General features: G+C 45.1%; 1 protein-coding gene across 1 annotated transcript in view; it reads right to left on the reverse strand.

The window, feature by feature from the left end:
• Nucleotides 1–15,087, reverse strand: part of commd1 (copper metabolism (Murr1) domain containing 1) — a 47,283-nt gene that overhangs the window by 15,961 nt on the left and 16,235 nt on the right. Inside the window, exon 2 of the mRNA XM_055638890.1 lies at nt 8,121–8,402. Coding sequence (XP_055494865.1) covers nt 8,121–8,402 — 282 coding nt within the window. The remainder of the gene's footprint in view (nt 1–8,120; nt 8,403–15,087) is intronic.

Below are 15,087 nucleotides of genomic sequence, written 5' to 3' on the forward strand. Positions count from 1 at the left end.
TCGAAGGGCCGAATGGCCTACTCCTGCACCTAGTTTCTATGTTTCTATGTACCATTTGCACTGAATTCCATCCAGCATCCACTAATATGTACACTATGAGCAGCTGCACACAATGGGGAGCAAGATACAGTCACACAAATAATTCACCATGCTGGTGCTTTAACTTGTGTGTTTATTGTCCCCACCAATTCTCTCTTCTCTCTACATCACACACATTTGATATAGCAATATTGCACAGCATATTGGCAAAGTGATTAACTGAATGAACCATTATCCAGAGTGCTGAGCTTACAACCCAAAGATCCAAGTTCAAGTCCTGCTATGCCTGTGGAATGTCAATGCAGTTAATAATTTGACAAAAGCCACGGAATTACTTTAAAGTTACTGGATGGATAAAGTTAAGGAAGAGGCAGAGACAGTTGGCTGTGGGAGAGCTGGGAAGGGGAGGGGAAGGAAGGAGAAAGCAAGAACTACCTGAAATTGGTCAATGTTCATACCGCTGGGGTGTAAACTACCCGAGCGAAATATGAGGTGCTGCTCCTCCAATTTACGGCGGGCCCCACTCTGGCCATGGGGGAGGCCCAGGACAGAAAGGTCGGATTCGGAATGGGAGGGGGAGTTGAAGTGAAGAGCCACCGGGAGATCAGGTTGGTTAATGCGAACTGAACGGAAGTGTTGTGCAAAGCGATCGGCAAGCCTCTGCTGGGTCTCACCGATGTGAAGAAGTTGACACCTGGAACAGCGGATTCAGTAGATGAGGTTGGAGGAGGTGCAGGTGAACCTCTGCCTCGCCTGGAAAGACTGCTTGGGTCCTTGGATTGAGTCAAGGGGGGAGGTAAAGCTACAAGTGTATCATTTCCTGCGGTTGCAGGAGGGAGCAGTCTCTGCGGAAAGCCGAAAGGGGAGGAGATGGGAAGTTGTGGCCAGTGGTGGGATCCCGTTGGAGGTAGCGAAAATGTTGGATGATTATATGTTGAATGTTACATGATGGGCTTATCACGTCTGTTCTAAAGGCAACATTGAAAAATCCAATCGATAATAAATGTTAGATTAGGTGTTTCTTAGTGTGTCTTGTGTAGGGGGTGGTGGGGGGTGGGGATATGGGGGAACTGCTTTCACTCGCCTCCTCGACGGAGAGGCGACTTTTTCCATGTCGCCTCCCTCGCGGCCTAATAGCTTTGATTGGAGCGGCCTTTCCTTGAGTCGGTTCTGGAGCTTCATCAGTGGGCGCAGGGTGGACTTCTCCATCGCGGAGCCTGGGCAAACCCATGCCGGGGGTCACCAGAGACGAGTACTCCGATCCCTGGCCTGGTGACTTTGGCATCGTGGGGCTGTGGTCTGCGGAGCTTCTAGCTGCGGGCCATCCGGAGTCTGGGATCCCTTGCCTGGGTTCGCCGGAGAGAGCTCTGACCGGCGGCCTAAGGCCTATAACATCCTGAAGCCGCGGACTCTGGTAGGAAAGTGCCGATTCGGGACCTCCAAGCCGTGGAGTGTGTTTGACATCGGAGTTTTGATCATCCCAACAAGAGGGCCTGTACATCGGGCCATCCGTAGCGGCGACTACGAAGGGTTTATGGCCCCGACCACGGGTGAACAAAGGAGGAGGACTGACCGACTGAACTTTGTTGCCTTCCACCACAGTGAAGAATGTTGTGGTGGATGTTTGTGTTAAGATTCTCTTGTGTATTGTGTGTTGTTTTTAAGTGTATCGCTGCTGGCAAATTCATTTCACTGCACCTTCGGGTGCATGTGACAAATAAAATTGACTTTGACTTCCTGCAGGTTTGATAAACAGAAACTTAACCCTGGTACCCCCTCGCCCCCTCCTCAATCAACATTTCACACCTACTCACTGCCTGACTCCAGTCTGGGTCTGAAGAAGGGTTTCGACCCGAAACGTTGCCTATTTCCTTTGCTCCATAGATGCTGCCTCACCCGCTGTGTTTCTCCAGCATTTTTGTCTACCTCCAGTCTGCAAAGACTGGCCCTTTCCTACCCACCCCTCTCCAATCATCACTTAACACCCACTTACAGCCTGACTCCAGTCTGCAAAGACTGGGCCCTCGTCCACTACCCACCCCCTCCGTGCTGCCCAACATCAGTCTGGCCACTTCTCCATCACTAACAATACAAATAGAGGAGGTGGAGAGGCTACTTCGGAAGACAGAAAAGCCGGAAATCTCCAGGGTTTTCTCCAGGATGTTTCCCCCTCTACCCTCAAGATCTGTGCTGAACAACTGGCACCGATCTAAACAGACATTTTCAACCAACCGCACCCGTTTATTCCTACTCTTTGTTTCCTGTCTGCCAACCAATTCTCTATCCATGTCAGCACTCTACCCCCAATACCATGCTCTAATTTTGCCCACTAATCTCTTGTGTGGGACTTTATCAAAGGCTTTCTGAAAGTCCAGACACACTACATCCACTGGCTCTTCTTCATCCCATTTTACTTGTCATATCCTCAACAAATTCCAGAAGATTAGTCAAGCATGACTTCCCTTTCATAAATCCATGTTGACTTGGACTAATCCTTTTACTGCTATCCAAATGCGCCGTTATTACCTCTTTAATGATTGACTCCAGTATCTTCTCTACCACCGATGTCAGGCTAACTGGTCTATAATTCCTCGTTTTCTCTCTCACTCCTTTCTTAAAAAATGCAATAACATTGGCTACCCTCCAATCCACAGGAACTGATCCTGAATCTATAGAACATTGGAAAATGATCATCAATGCGTCCACAATTTCTCGAGCTGCCTCCTTGAGTACCCTGGGATGCAGACCATCAGGCTGGGGATTTATCAACCTTCAGTCCCATCAGTCTACCCAATATTATTTCTAACCTAATGCAAATTTCTTTCAGTTCCTGTCCCCCTAGATCCTCTGTCCTCTAGTTCTTCTTCTTCTTCTTTCGAGTCCGTTGCAATCTCAGATGTCGTTCTGCCAGTATCTGGTGCAGGTCACAGCTGGTCGGGTCGGTTCAGCCAGGTCCTGGGGGCTGCACTGGGGGGCGTCGTCACACTCCAGTAGGTGGGACATTGTCTGTACTGCTCCACAGCTGCATGTGTCTTCTGCCTGGTAGTTCCATGCTTTCATAAGTGCTTTGCACCTCCCCTGCTCCACTCGTAATCTGTTGAGGGTCTTCCAGGTTGGCCATGGGAGGTCGTGCCCGCTGGCGAGGCATTCAGTCGGAGTGATTCCTCTCTCCATCCAGTCGTGGGCTCGTGTGTTGAGCTGGTTCCATTCATCTTTCCAGATGTTGGTCCTTGCTGTTTCTTTGGTTGTCTGGAGAGGTGGGACTGTCTGCAAGAAACTGGCTCTAGATTTCAGTTGGGGTGGAGGTGCTGTATGTCCGTGCAGGGGGTGCCTGGTATCGATCTCCTGTGCTCTCCACTCGTCTTGTCCTCTAGTACATCTGGGAGATTATTTGCGTCTTCCTTAGTGATGTTCTAGGGATGAGTGTAGGGCCAGGGCGATGGCATCGCCCGTGGACCCGTTGTGGCGATAGGTGAACTGCAGTAGATCAAGGCCGCGAGGGGGACAGGATTTAATGCATTCCATAATTAGTTCTCAAAACTAGGTGGGTGTCAAGGCCACTGGACGGTAGTCGTTTAGACATTTCTTTGTCACTGGGATGATGGAGGTCTTCTTGAAGCAGGTGGGTACGTCAGAACAGAGCAGGGGGAGATTGAAGATGTCTGTGAATACTCCCGCTAATGAGTCTGAAGCAACTGCTTCGGAAGGCACTGACATTGATTGATGGGCCAAGTAACCAACAATAACAATTGTATGATTTCCTCTTCAAAAGATGATGACGAAGGCATGATACAAAACAGAAATATTATATCATGGTAATTAGATATTTTGCAATGTTAGCACTCAAAATATCTTCCCCTGTTAGAAACACAGCCTGTGCAAAATGACTGCGAAACTACGACTTGTTTGGAGTAAATATAACACTGTGTTCTACAGAATCTTGCCAGTGTTGTTTCAGTCATCAGAACAGTTTCCATCGACTTGTTCAAAAGCCATTTCAGAAAGTAGTTTAAGGGGAAAATGTTTTCTAGTGTTCCTGTTATTCTTGATTTTCTCCATGTAGTTTGTCTTGTAGATGTTATGTTAGATGTTCATGTAGATGTTAAATTTGTGTTTATTGTGAGTTTTTGTTATTTTATTCTATGTATAACTGCAAGGCACGAAATTTCGTTCAGACCGAAAGGTCTGAATGACAATAAAGGATACTTAATACATACTTCAGTGGTTTCTATTGAAACCCTACAAAGTACATGGTTTTGGTTTCTTATACAGCCAGTTTTGAAGAATAAAATGCATTTGTTTTACAATCTATGGGAAATCACTCAAACTCTAACTGTTGAGTGAACAAAATTATTTCACCTTCAAGTCTGAAGAAATTATTTCACCTTCAAGTCTGAGTTAGGCAGCATTTTGTGTCCATCTTCGGTGTAAACCAGCATCTGCAGTTCAATAGACAATAGGTGCAGGAGTAGGCCATTCGGCCCTTCGAGCCAGCACTGGCATTCAATGTGATCATGGCTGATCATCCACAATCAGTACCCCATTCCTGCCTTCTCCCCATATCCCCTGACTCCGCTATCTTTAAGAGCCCTATCTAGCTCTCTCTCAAAGTATTCAAAGAATACAGCCTCCACCGCCCTCTGAGGCAGTGAATTCCACAGAATCACAACTCTGTGTGATAACGTGTTTCCTCGTCTCCGTTCTAAATGGCTTACCCCTTATTCTTAAACTGTGGCCTCTGGTTCTGGACTCCCCCAACATTGGGAACATGTTTCCTGCCTCTAGCGTGTCCAAGCGCTTAACAATCTTATATATTTCAATAAGATCCCCTCTTATCCTTCTAAACTCCAGAGTATACAAGCCCAGCCGCTCCATTCTCTCAGCATATGACAGTCGCACCATCCCGGGAATTAACCTTGTAAACCTACGCTGCACTCACTCAATAGCTAGAATGTCCCTCATAAAATTAGGGGAACAAAACTGCACACAATACAGCTCACCGTTTCGGTCCATGCAGTCTTTAAATGTCTTCCATTGCATATCCACCGTCAACCCTTTAAGAATCAATTGCCAGTCTACCTTGGCCAATTCACGTCTCATACCCTCAAAGTTACCGTTCTTTAAGTTCAGATCCCTTGTTTCTAAATTAACCATGTCACTCTCCATCCTAATGAAGAACTCAACCATGTTATGGTCACTCTTGCCCAAGGGGCCACACACAAGAAGACTGCTAACTAACCCTTCCACGAAAGACATTCTTGCCATAGAGGGAGTACAGAGAAGGTTCACCACACTGATTCCTGGGATGTCAGGACTTTCATATGAAGAAAGACTGGATAGACTCAGTTTGTACTAGCTAGAATTTAGAAGATTGAGGGGGGATCTTATAGAAACTTACAAAATTCTTAAGGGGTTGGACAGGCTAGATGCAGGAAGATTGTTCCCGATGTTGGGGAAGTCCAGAACAAGGGGTCACAGTTTAAGGATAAGGAGGAAATCTTTTAGGACTGAGATGAGGAAAACTTTTTTCACACAGAGAGTGGTGAATCTGTGGAATTCTCTGCCACAGAAAGTAGTTGAGGCCACAGTTTGTTGGCTATATTTAAGAGGGAGTTAGATGTGGCCCTTGTGGCTAAAGGGATCAGGGGGTATGGAGAGAAGGCAAGTACAGGAGACTGAGTTGGATGATCAGCCATGATCATATTGAATGACGGTGCAGGCTCGAAGGGCCGAATGGCCTACTCCTGCACCTATTTTCTATGTTTCTATGTTTCCTCATTACTCAATACCCAGTCTAGAATATCCTGCTCTCTCATTGGTTCCTCGACATGTTGGTTTAGAAAACTATCCCGCATACATTCCAAGAAATCCTCTTCCTCAGCACCCCTGCCTATGATTCACCCGATCTATATGTAGATTGACGTCACCCATTAAAACTGTTTTACCTTCATTGGAGGGGGACTGACATTCTGGCAGGCAGGTTTGCTCGTGCTACACGGGTGGGGGGAAGGAGTTAACAACATGGACGCGTATGTGTGCAGCTAACGGGAAAGAGAGTGTAGGAAAGGCCACGTTTAAACTAACAGAGCAGGGGGATGGGACCCAATTCAAGGAGACAGAGGGACATAAAAGGAGGCCAGAGGTAAAAGGTAGAAGGGAGATAAGAAAAACTAAGCTGAAGCTTTGTGCCTTAATGCGAGGAACATTGGAAATAAAGTGGGTGAATTGAATGCGCAGTTAGTAGTTAAGGAATATGATATATTCCAAGAAATCCTCTTCCTCAGCACCCCTGCCAATTTGATTCACCCAATCTATATGTAGATTGAAGTCACCCATTATAAATGTTTTACCTTTGTTGCACGCATTTCTAATTTCCTGTTTGATGCCATCCTCAACTCCACTACTACTGTTAGGTGGCCTGTACACAAATCCCACCAGCGTTTTCTGCCCCTTAGTGTTTCGCTGCTCTACCCATATCGATTCCACACCCTCCAAGCTAATGTCCTTACTTTCTATTGCGTTAATCTCCTCTCTAATCAGTAACGCTACCCCACCTCCTTTTCCTTTCTGTCTATCCCTCCTGAATATTGAATATCCCTGGATGTTCCGCTCCCAGCCTTGGTCACCCTGGAGCCATGTCTCCGTGATCCCAACTATATCATATTCATTAATAACTATCTGCACATTCAACTCATCCACCTTATTGCGAATGCTCCTTGCATTGAGACAAAGCCTTCAGGCTTGTTTTTACAACACTCTTACCCCTTATACAATTATGTTGAAAAGTGGCCCTTTTTGATTTTTGCCCTGGATTTGTCTGCCTGCCACTTTTACTTTTCACCTTGCTACCTATTGCTTCTACCCTCATTTTACACCACTCTGTCTCTCTGATCATGCTCCCATCCGCCTGCCACATTAGTTTAAATCCTCCCCGACAGCACGAGCAAACACTCCCCCAAGGACATTGGTTCCATTCCAGCCCAGGTGCAGACCGTCCTGTTTGTACTGGTCCCACCTCCCTCAGAACTGGTTCTAATGCTTTAGAAATTGTAATCCCGCCCCCTTGCACCATTTTTCAAGCCACGTATTCATCTGCAATATCCTCCTATTTCTACTCTGACTAGCACGTGGCACTGGTAGCTCGCAATTGAGGAGCTCGCAGTCTCGGGTAGAGACCAATGTCGGGAAAATCCAAAGTCGGAGTAGGTTTGTCTATCCCCGACCCAGGGTCCGATCACCTGGCGCAGGGTAGATGATATCCCCCCCCCCCCGATGCAGGAGCTTGATCGCGGGCTACGTTGCCAAGATTGTCCCGTCAATGGAAGGCCCGAGGCCCCCGCTCGCGGGAGAACAAAGAAGGGAAGAGATTTTTTTTTTCCCGCCTTCCATCACAGTGAGGAATGTGGAGGAGTCACTGTGGTGGATGTTTTGTGTCTTTTTGCTTTTTATTGGTATAACTGTTTGGCAAATCAAATTGCTCGTATGTTGCAAAACATACTCGGCTAATAAAGTATGATTATGATGATGCTTATATGACAATAAACTTGCCATTTAATCTACCCCCAACTCCCTGCATTTGGCCCATTTCCCGCTAAATCTTTCCTATCCACGTAACTGTTCATGTTTCATGGCTTCCATGTGGGAATGGAACATGAAGGTGCAGTAGTAATCTCTACAACAAATATTCCCAGTAAAGTAGGGTGGATTTATTTAACTCTTAAACCCCTGTCCCACGGTACGAGTTCATTCCAAGAGCTATCCCGAGTTTGCACTGATTTGAACTCGGAGATTTACAATACTCGTCAGTACTCGGGGCTCTCGTGGACATTTTTCATCATGTTGAAAAATCTTCACGAGTCTTCCCGTGCTTACCTGTCGTTAGCGAGTCTTCCCGAGTACCTGCCGTTAGCATTACGAGCCGCTAAGAGACGTCCCCGAGCTCCGACGTACCCGCTACGTCCATTCTCCGTGCTTACCACAAGTTTGATTTTTTTTAAAACTCGGGAGAGCTCTTGGAATGAACTCGTACAGTGGGACAGGGCTATGACTCTGTGACATCTTCCACAATGTTTCATGCTTACCTGATCATTCTTTCCAAGTTCCAACTCCACGAGAGCAACTGGTGTGTTAATTTGATCCAAGTGTCTGGACTGAGTCTTCAAGTCAACTCTCCAGCTGAATTTTCTCAAGCAGTTTTCCCACTTGCTCTGATTTATAAGGCATTCACGGATTTTATCTTTATGACTTTTCCAGAATTTGGTTAAAACTACAGCTTGATCTGGTGTAATTCCTTTTTGTTTCTTGGTCTGCGCTGTTAAGAAGGCTTCTAGCTGGTTAAAGTCCATGTCTGCAGACGTTATTGACTGTTGAAATAAGAACTATTATTAGACACTCAGTCTCACTCGTCCTATATCAAAATCTTTATTTAAGATATTACACTGACCACATGTGGTAGAGAATAAACAAACCTTAAGATGCTGAAAATCACATTACAGTGATTAGATTTTATCATCATTCTGCCCAGTCATTGAACTTTAATCAACCTTTCAGCACTTTTTTTTTGTACAAAAGAATACAAGAGCTGGAGTAGGTCGTCTCGTCCTTCGCATCTGCTCCATCATTCATTAAGATCATGACTGACTTTTACCAGAATCTACAGTACCCAAACAAATGCTCCATCTCCCAATCGACATCTTTCAAAACCATGCACACAGAATCATCAAACCTTGCAATTATTAATCTTCAAACTCAGCAAATGTGCTTAGTTTTTCATTAATATTAGATCCTTCAATTCCTCATTTTCACAATATCCATGATTTTCCAATATATTCAGTAGGGTTTTAGGATGTTTTCTTCCCAAAAGAAAAATGCAAAGTTATTGTATTCCTCTGCCATTTCATACCCTATGATAAATTCTTCTCCCAAACCCTATGTAACAGATCACATTTAACCTCGCTAACATTTTCATATTTTTTATATCCATCTTCCTCTTCATTAATGTTTTGGTCCTTCTGCCCAGTTGAGTTGTTCCCCATTCTCAGTCTAATTGCTATTGCAGCCTCTTCTTTTGATTTAATGCAATCTGTGACTGATCTGGTCAACAATGGATGAATCACTTTTCCTTTTGTGTTTTTGTGCCGTAAAATAATTAGATTTCTTTAAATGCTAACCATTGGTTGAGCATGATCACGCCTCTCGATATGTTCGAGAGAAAGAATTTCATTGTTCTGTTGCCGGTACGTATGACAATGAAACATTCATGACTCTAGCAGCCAACTGTTGCCAATTTATTTTCCTTTATGCCTTCACAGCTTCCTTTGTTTCAGTGCTGAGGTGATTATTGAATGCAAAGTCTCACAGGGAATAGCTGCAGTTTTAGGCCTTCCTCCAATGCACACTAAGTAGTTGAAAACTGGAATAAAATCAAACTTTTTGCCCAAGGCTTTATTATACATGATTACTGACGCCATGCTAATGTCACTTGTGATTAAAATGTTTACTTGAATGGTCATATACTGTGCAACTTAAGTATATTTTGCTATTTAAAAAATGAGTGTTGTAATTATTAAAAATTGCAATTATGAAAAACTACAGAACTTCTCAACACAATAATATGTTTTACTCAGCATACAACCTTCAAATCAGTAACACTGAAAGGCTACAACTCCATAAGATGCATTTCAGCGTATTGTACCAACTTCAAGTAGAAAATTATTTTTTCAACTTCACACAAAAAAAAAGTGCTCCTACAATTAACTTTGGAATATTTGAAGGAAATTACTGGAGCACTACCTTTCCAAACATTCTGCACAAGTGAAATGTGTGCAGTTATAAAGTAGCAGAGTTTCAATTAATAACCATATAACAATTACAGCACGGAAAACAGGCCATCTCGACCCTTCTAGTCCGTGCCGAACACATAATCTCCCCTAGTCCCATATACCTGCGCTCAGACCATAACCCTCCATTCCCTTCCCATCCATATAACTATCCAATTTATTTTTAAATGATAAAAACGAACCTGCCTCCACCACCTTCACTGGAAGCTCATTCCACACAGCTACCACTCTCTGAGTAAAGAAGTTCCCCCTCATGTTACCCGTAAACTTCAGTCCCTTAATTCTCATGTCATGCCCCCTTGTTTGAATCTTCCCTACTCTCAGTGGGAAAAGCTTTTCCACGTCAACTCTGTCTATCCCTCTCATCATTTTAAAAACCTCTATCAAGTCCCCCCTTAACCTTCTGCGCTCCAAAGAATAAAGCCCTAACTTGTTCAACCTTTCTCTGTAACTTAGTTGCTGAAACCCAGGCAACATTCTAGTAAATCTCCTCTGTACTCTCTCTATTTTGTTGACATCCTTCCTATAATTAGGCGACAAAAATTGTACACCATACTCCAGAATTGGCCTCACCAATGCCTTGTACAATTTTAACATTACATCCCAACTTCTATACTCAATGCTCTGATTTATAAAGGCCAGCACACCAAAAGCTTTATTTACCACCCTATCTACATGAGATTCCACTTTCAGGGAACTGTGCCCAGTTATTCCCAGATCCCTCTGTTCACCTACATTCTTCAATTCCCTACCATTTACCATGTACGTCCTATTTTGATTTGTCCTGCCAAGATGTAGCACCTCACACTTATCAGCATTAAACTCCATCTGCCATCTTTCAGCCCACTCTTCCAACTGGCATAAATCTCTCTGTAGACTTTGAAACTCTACTTCATTACCTGCAACCCCACCTATCTTGGTATCATCTGCATACTTACTGATCCAATTTACCACACCATCATCCAGATCATTGATGTACATGACAAACAACAGTGGACCCAACACAGATCCCTGTGGCACCCCACTCGTCACTGGCCTCCAACCTGACAAACAACCATCCACCATTACTCTCTGGCATCTCCCATTCAGCCACTGTTGAATCCATCTTGCTACCACCATTAATACCCAACCATTGAACCTTCTTAACCAACCTTCCATGAGGAACCTTGTCAAAGGCCTTACTGAAATCCATATACACAACATCCACTGCGTTACCCTCATCAATTTCCCGAGTAACATCTTCAAAAAATTCAAGAAGATTAGTTAAACAAGACCTTCCAGGCACAAATCCATGTTGACTGTTCCTAATAGAAGTAACTAGACTAAGTGGGACCCGTTGGGTCCCAGCATCACACGGGAGGGCTGGTCCCCCAACACAATATTCAATCTCTCCACCTATTCCAATATTGGTGGCCAGTGGGGGTGGGGTGCTTTCTGGAGCGCTAGTATGGGTGTTGTGGACTGAAGGGACTGGTTTCCAGAGGGGTAGTATGGACATTGTGGGCCGAATGGATTCTTGGGCTGGCGGTTCAATCACTTAAGCCTGTTGTGCTGGCAGCTCACTCATTCACGGCTGGTGGGCTGGCAGTTGACTCACGGATATTCCTTGAAATTCCATTTCAAGCAGGGTGCAAGGCCATCAAATTCAAGTGCAGTTTCATACAATTTCAAGCAGGGTGCAAGGCCACTAAAGACAGCGAGTCATGACCTCTCCCTCCTCCATCTTGCAGAGATTGAGCCACGCCCACACTTCTGGGTTTTATAGTCCCTTCCCCTCCCACCAGTGACAGGAGAGAGAATCTCAACATTTTTTAAACACTAATAACTTTTTTATTTTTCATCGATGGGAATAATCCTCGGCACCTGATTATAAAACCTGGAAGGGTGGGTGTGGCTCATTCTCTGCATGATGGGGGAGGGAGAGGTCATGACTATGTCTGAGCTGTGAATCAACTGAACACACTGAATGTCTATTGAACTGTGAGTGTGGTGTTTTGTGTGATTTTATGGTGGTTTTACCCTGCTTGAAATGGTATGAAACTGCATTTGAATGTGGTGGCCTTGCACCCTGCATGAAATGGTATGAAAATGCATTTGAATGTGATGTTGTTGCACCCTGCATGAAGGTATGAAACTACATTTGAATTTGGTGGCCTTGCACCCTGCTTGAAATGGTACGAAACTGCATTTGAATGTGATGGCCTTGCACCCTGCTTGAAATGGTGGGAAAATGAATTTGAATTTCGTGGCCTTTCACTCTGCTTGAAATGGAATTTCAAGGAATAGCCGTGTGTCAACTGCCAGCCCACTAGCCGTAAGTGAGCTGCCAGCACATCGGGCTTGAGGGACTGAGCTGCCACCCCAAGAATCCATTTGGCCCACAATGTCCATACTAGCCCTCTGGAGACCAGTCGCTCCACATTTTCTTCTAAAGCTAGGGGAACTGCAATTCTAATCCGCAAAGGTATTCCGTTTAAACATAAATCCACAATAGCTGACAAGGAAGGTAGGTACACCATAGTATCCGGAGAAATGTACTCAACCTCATTGACACCTACCTGATCTCCTGGTTGCTAAACACTTTAATTCTCTTTCCCAAACCCACACAGACCTCTCTGTCCTAGGTCTCCTCCATTGTCAGAGTGATGCTAAACGCAAATTAGAATAACAGCATCTCATATTTCGCTTGGGCAACTTACAGCCCAGTGGTATGTCTATTGATTTATCTCACTTCAGGTAGCCCCGGCATCCCCTCTCTCTCTATCCCTCCCCCACCCATGTCGCAGTAGCTTCTCAAGTCAAGTCAAGTCAAGTTTATTCGTCACATACACATACGAGATGTGCAGTGAAATGAAAGTGGCAACGTTCGCGGACTTTGTGCAGAAAAGACAAACAAACAAACAACCAAACAAACATAATCACATATTCTTTTACATATTAAATATTGTGGGCGGAAGGAAAACCGTTCAGTAAAGTTAGTCCCTGGTGAGATAGGAGTTTACAGTCCGAATGGCTTCTGGGAAGAAACTCCTTCTCAACCTCTCCGTTCTCACAGCATGGCAACGGAGGCGTTTGCCTGACCGTAGCAGCTGGAACAGTCCGTTGCAGGGGTGGAAGGGGTCTCCCATGATTTTATTGGCTCTGGAGGCACCTCCTGATGTATAGTTCCTGCAGAGGGGCGAGTGAAGTTCCCATAGTGCGTTCGGCCGAACGCACTACTCTCTGCAGAGCCTTCTTGTCCTGGGCAGAGCAATTCTCAAACCAGATGGTAATATTTCCGGACTTTCGCTTTCACCCAACAAACAGCTAGGGTCTCGACCTGAAATGTCACCCATTCCTTCTCTCCAGAGATGCTGCCTGTCCCACCGAGTTACTCCAGCATTTTGTGTCTATCTTCGGTTTAAACCAGCATCTGCAGGTCTTTCTTACACAAACAGCTAACAATGGCCTGTTTCCTTTATCATCGTTACTTTTTTGCATATCTTTCATTCATTGTTCTTTATCTCTCCACATCATTGTGTACATCTCTCGTTTCCCTTATCCTTAACCAGTCTGAAGAAGGGCCTCGACCCGAAACGTCGCCAATTCCTTCTCTCCAGAGATGCTGCCTGTCCTGCTGAGTTACTCCACCTTTTTGTGTCTATCTACTGACTATCTTTCGTCTGTCCTGCTATTTACTTCTTCAAAGAATTCCGGCAGATTCATCTGGCAAGATCTCCCCTTCACAAAGCCATGTTGACTTCGGCCTATTTTATTGTGAACTTCTAAGTACTCCGTAACCTCATCCTTTATAATGGACTCAAAAATCTTACCAACCACTGAAGTCAGACTAACCGACCTACAGTTTCCACTATTCTACTTTGCTCCCTTCTTGTATGGTGGGGTAATATTGGCAGTTTCCCCAATCGTCTGCAACCACTCCTGATTTTAGTGATTCCTGAATTATCACTATTAAATTCCAACAACTCTCACCAACGTCTATAGAACACTGTAGAAAGCATTTTATCAGGATGCATAATAGCATGGTTTGGGAATAGCCCCATCCAAGACCGCAAGAAATTGCAGAGAATTGTGGGCGCAGCCCAGACCATCACGCAAACCAATTTCCCTTCCATTGACTCCAGCTACACGTCACGCTGCTCGGCAAGGCCAGCACCATAATCAAGGATGAGTCTCTCTCTCGTCTCCCCTCTTCCCTCCGGCAAGAAGTACAGAAGTAAGAAAACGGACACCTCCAGATTCAGGAACAGTTTCTTCTCAGCTGTAATTAGGCAACTGAACCATCCTATCACCAACTAGAGAGCGGTCCTGACCTCCCATCTACCTCATTGGAGACACTCGGACTATCTTTAATCAGACATTAACTTCTACTCAATGCTATTCCCTTCATCCTATATCTGTGCATAGTGAAGGGCTTGATTGCATTCATTTTCGCTGACACGCAACAAAAAAGCTTTTCACTGTACCTCGGTTCACATGACAATGGACTAGCCTCGACTAAACTAGACTGCTTTAACCCAAAAAAACCCTTACTTTCACATACTTTGCTCACAGAAGAATGCAACATCACATCCAGATGTAAAGGAGACAAAGGTGTCAAACAATGGAGAAGACCCAAGGCACAAAGGTCAGTTTGGGAATGGGAAGGGGAGTTAAAATAGTTAGCAACCCGAAGATCCAACGCGCCTTGATGGTGGATGGCAAAATGGGTCATCTCAGTTTGGTCTCACCAAAGTAAAAGATGCCCTATCTCGAGTCCTATCTAGATGAGGTTAGAGGAAATGCATCTGAACCTCTGTCTCATCTGGAAGGGCTGCTGGGGTCGCTGGATGGAGGCGAGGAAGGTGGTGTTTACAGGTGTACTATCTGGTTCTAGTGGGCGGCGCGACTCACGTCGCAGCGGCCTCTGCAGTCCGTCTGTCTTTTTATTATTTTCTGTCTCGTTTCAATGTAGTTTTTATTTTATTTGTTTTGACGGGGTATGTGTGTGGGGGGCGGGGTGGGGAAAACTTTAAAATCTTTCCCCTGCACGGGAGACCCGACCTTTTCTTTGTCGGGTCTCCGTTGTCGTTGGGGCTGCAACGTGGAGCGGCCTCCAGCAGGAACGACCTGGGGCTCCAGTCGCGGAGCTGCGGACTTACGTACCATCACGAAGCTGGCCGAGTCCGGAGCGGGTGGAGCGGTGGTGGCGCGCTGCTGTGACCCGACC

This window comes from Leucoraja erinacea, chromosome 8 (genome assembly GCF_028641065.1).
Source record: "Leucoraja erinacea ecotype New England chromosome 8, Leri_hhj_1, whole genome shotgun sequence".
Taxonomy (NCBI): Eukaryota; Metazoa; Chordata; class Chondrichthyes; order Rajiformes; family Rajidae; genus Leucoraja; species Leucoraja erinaceus.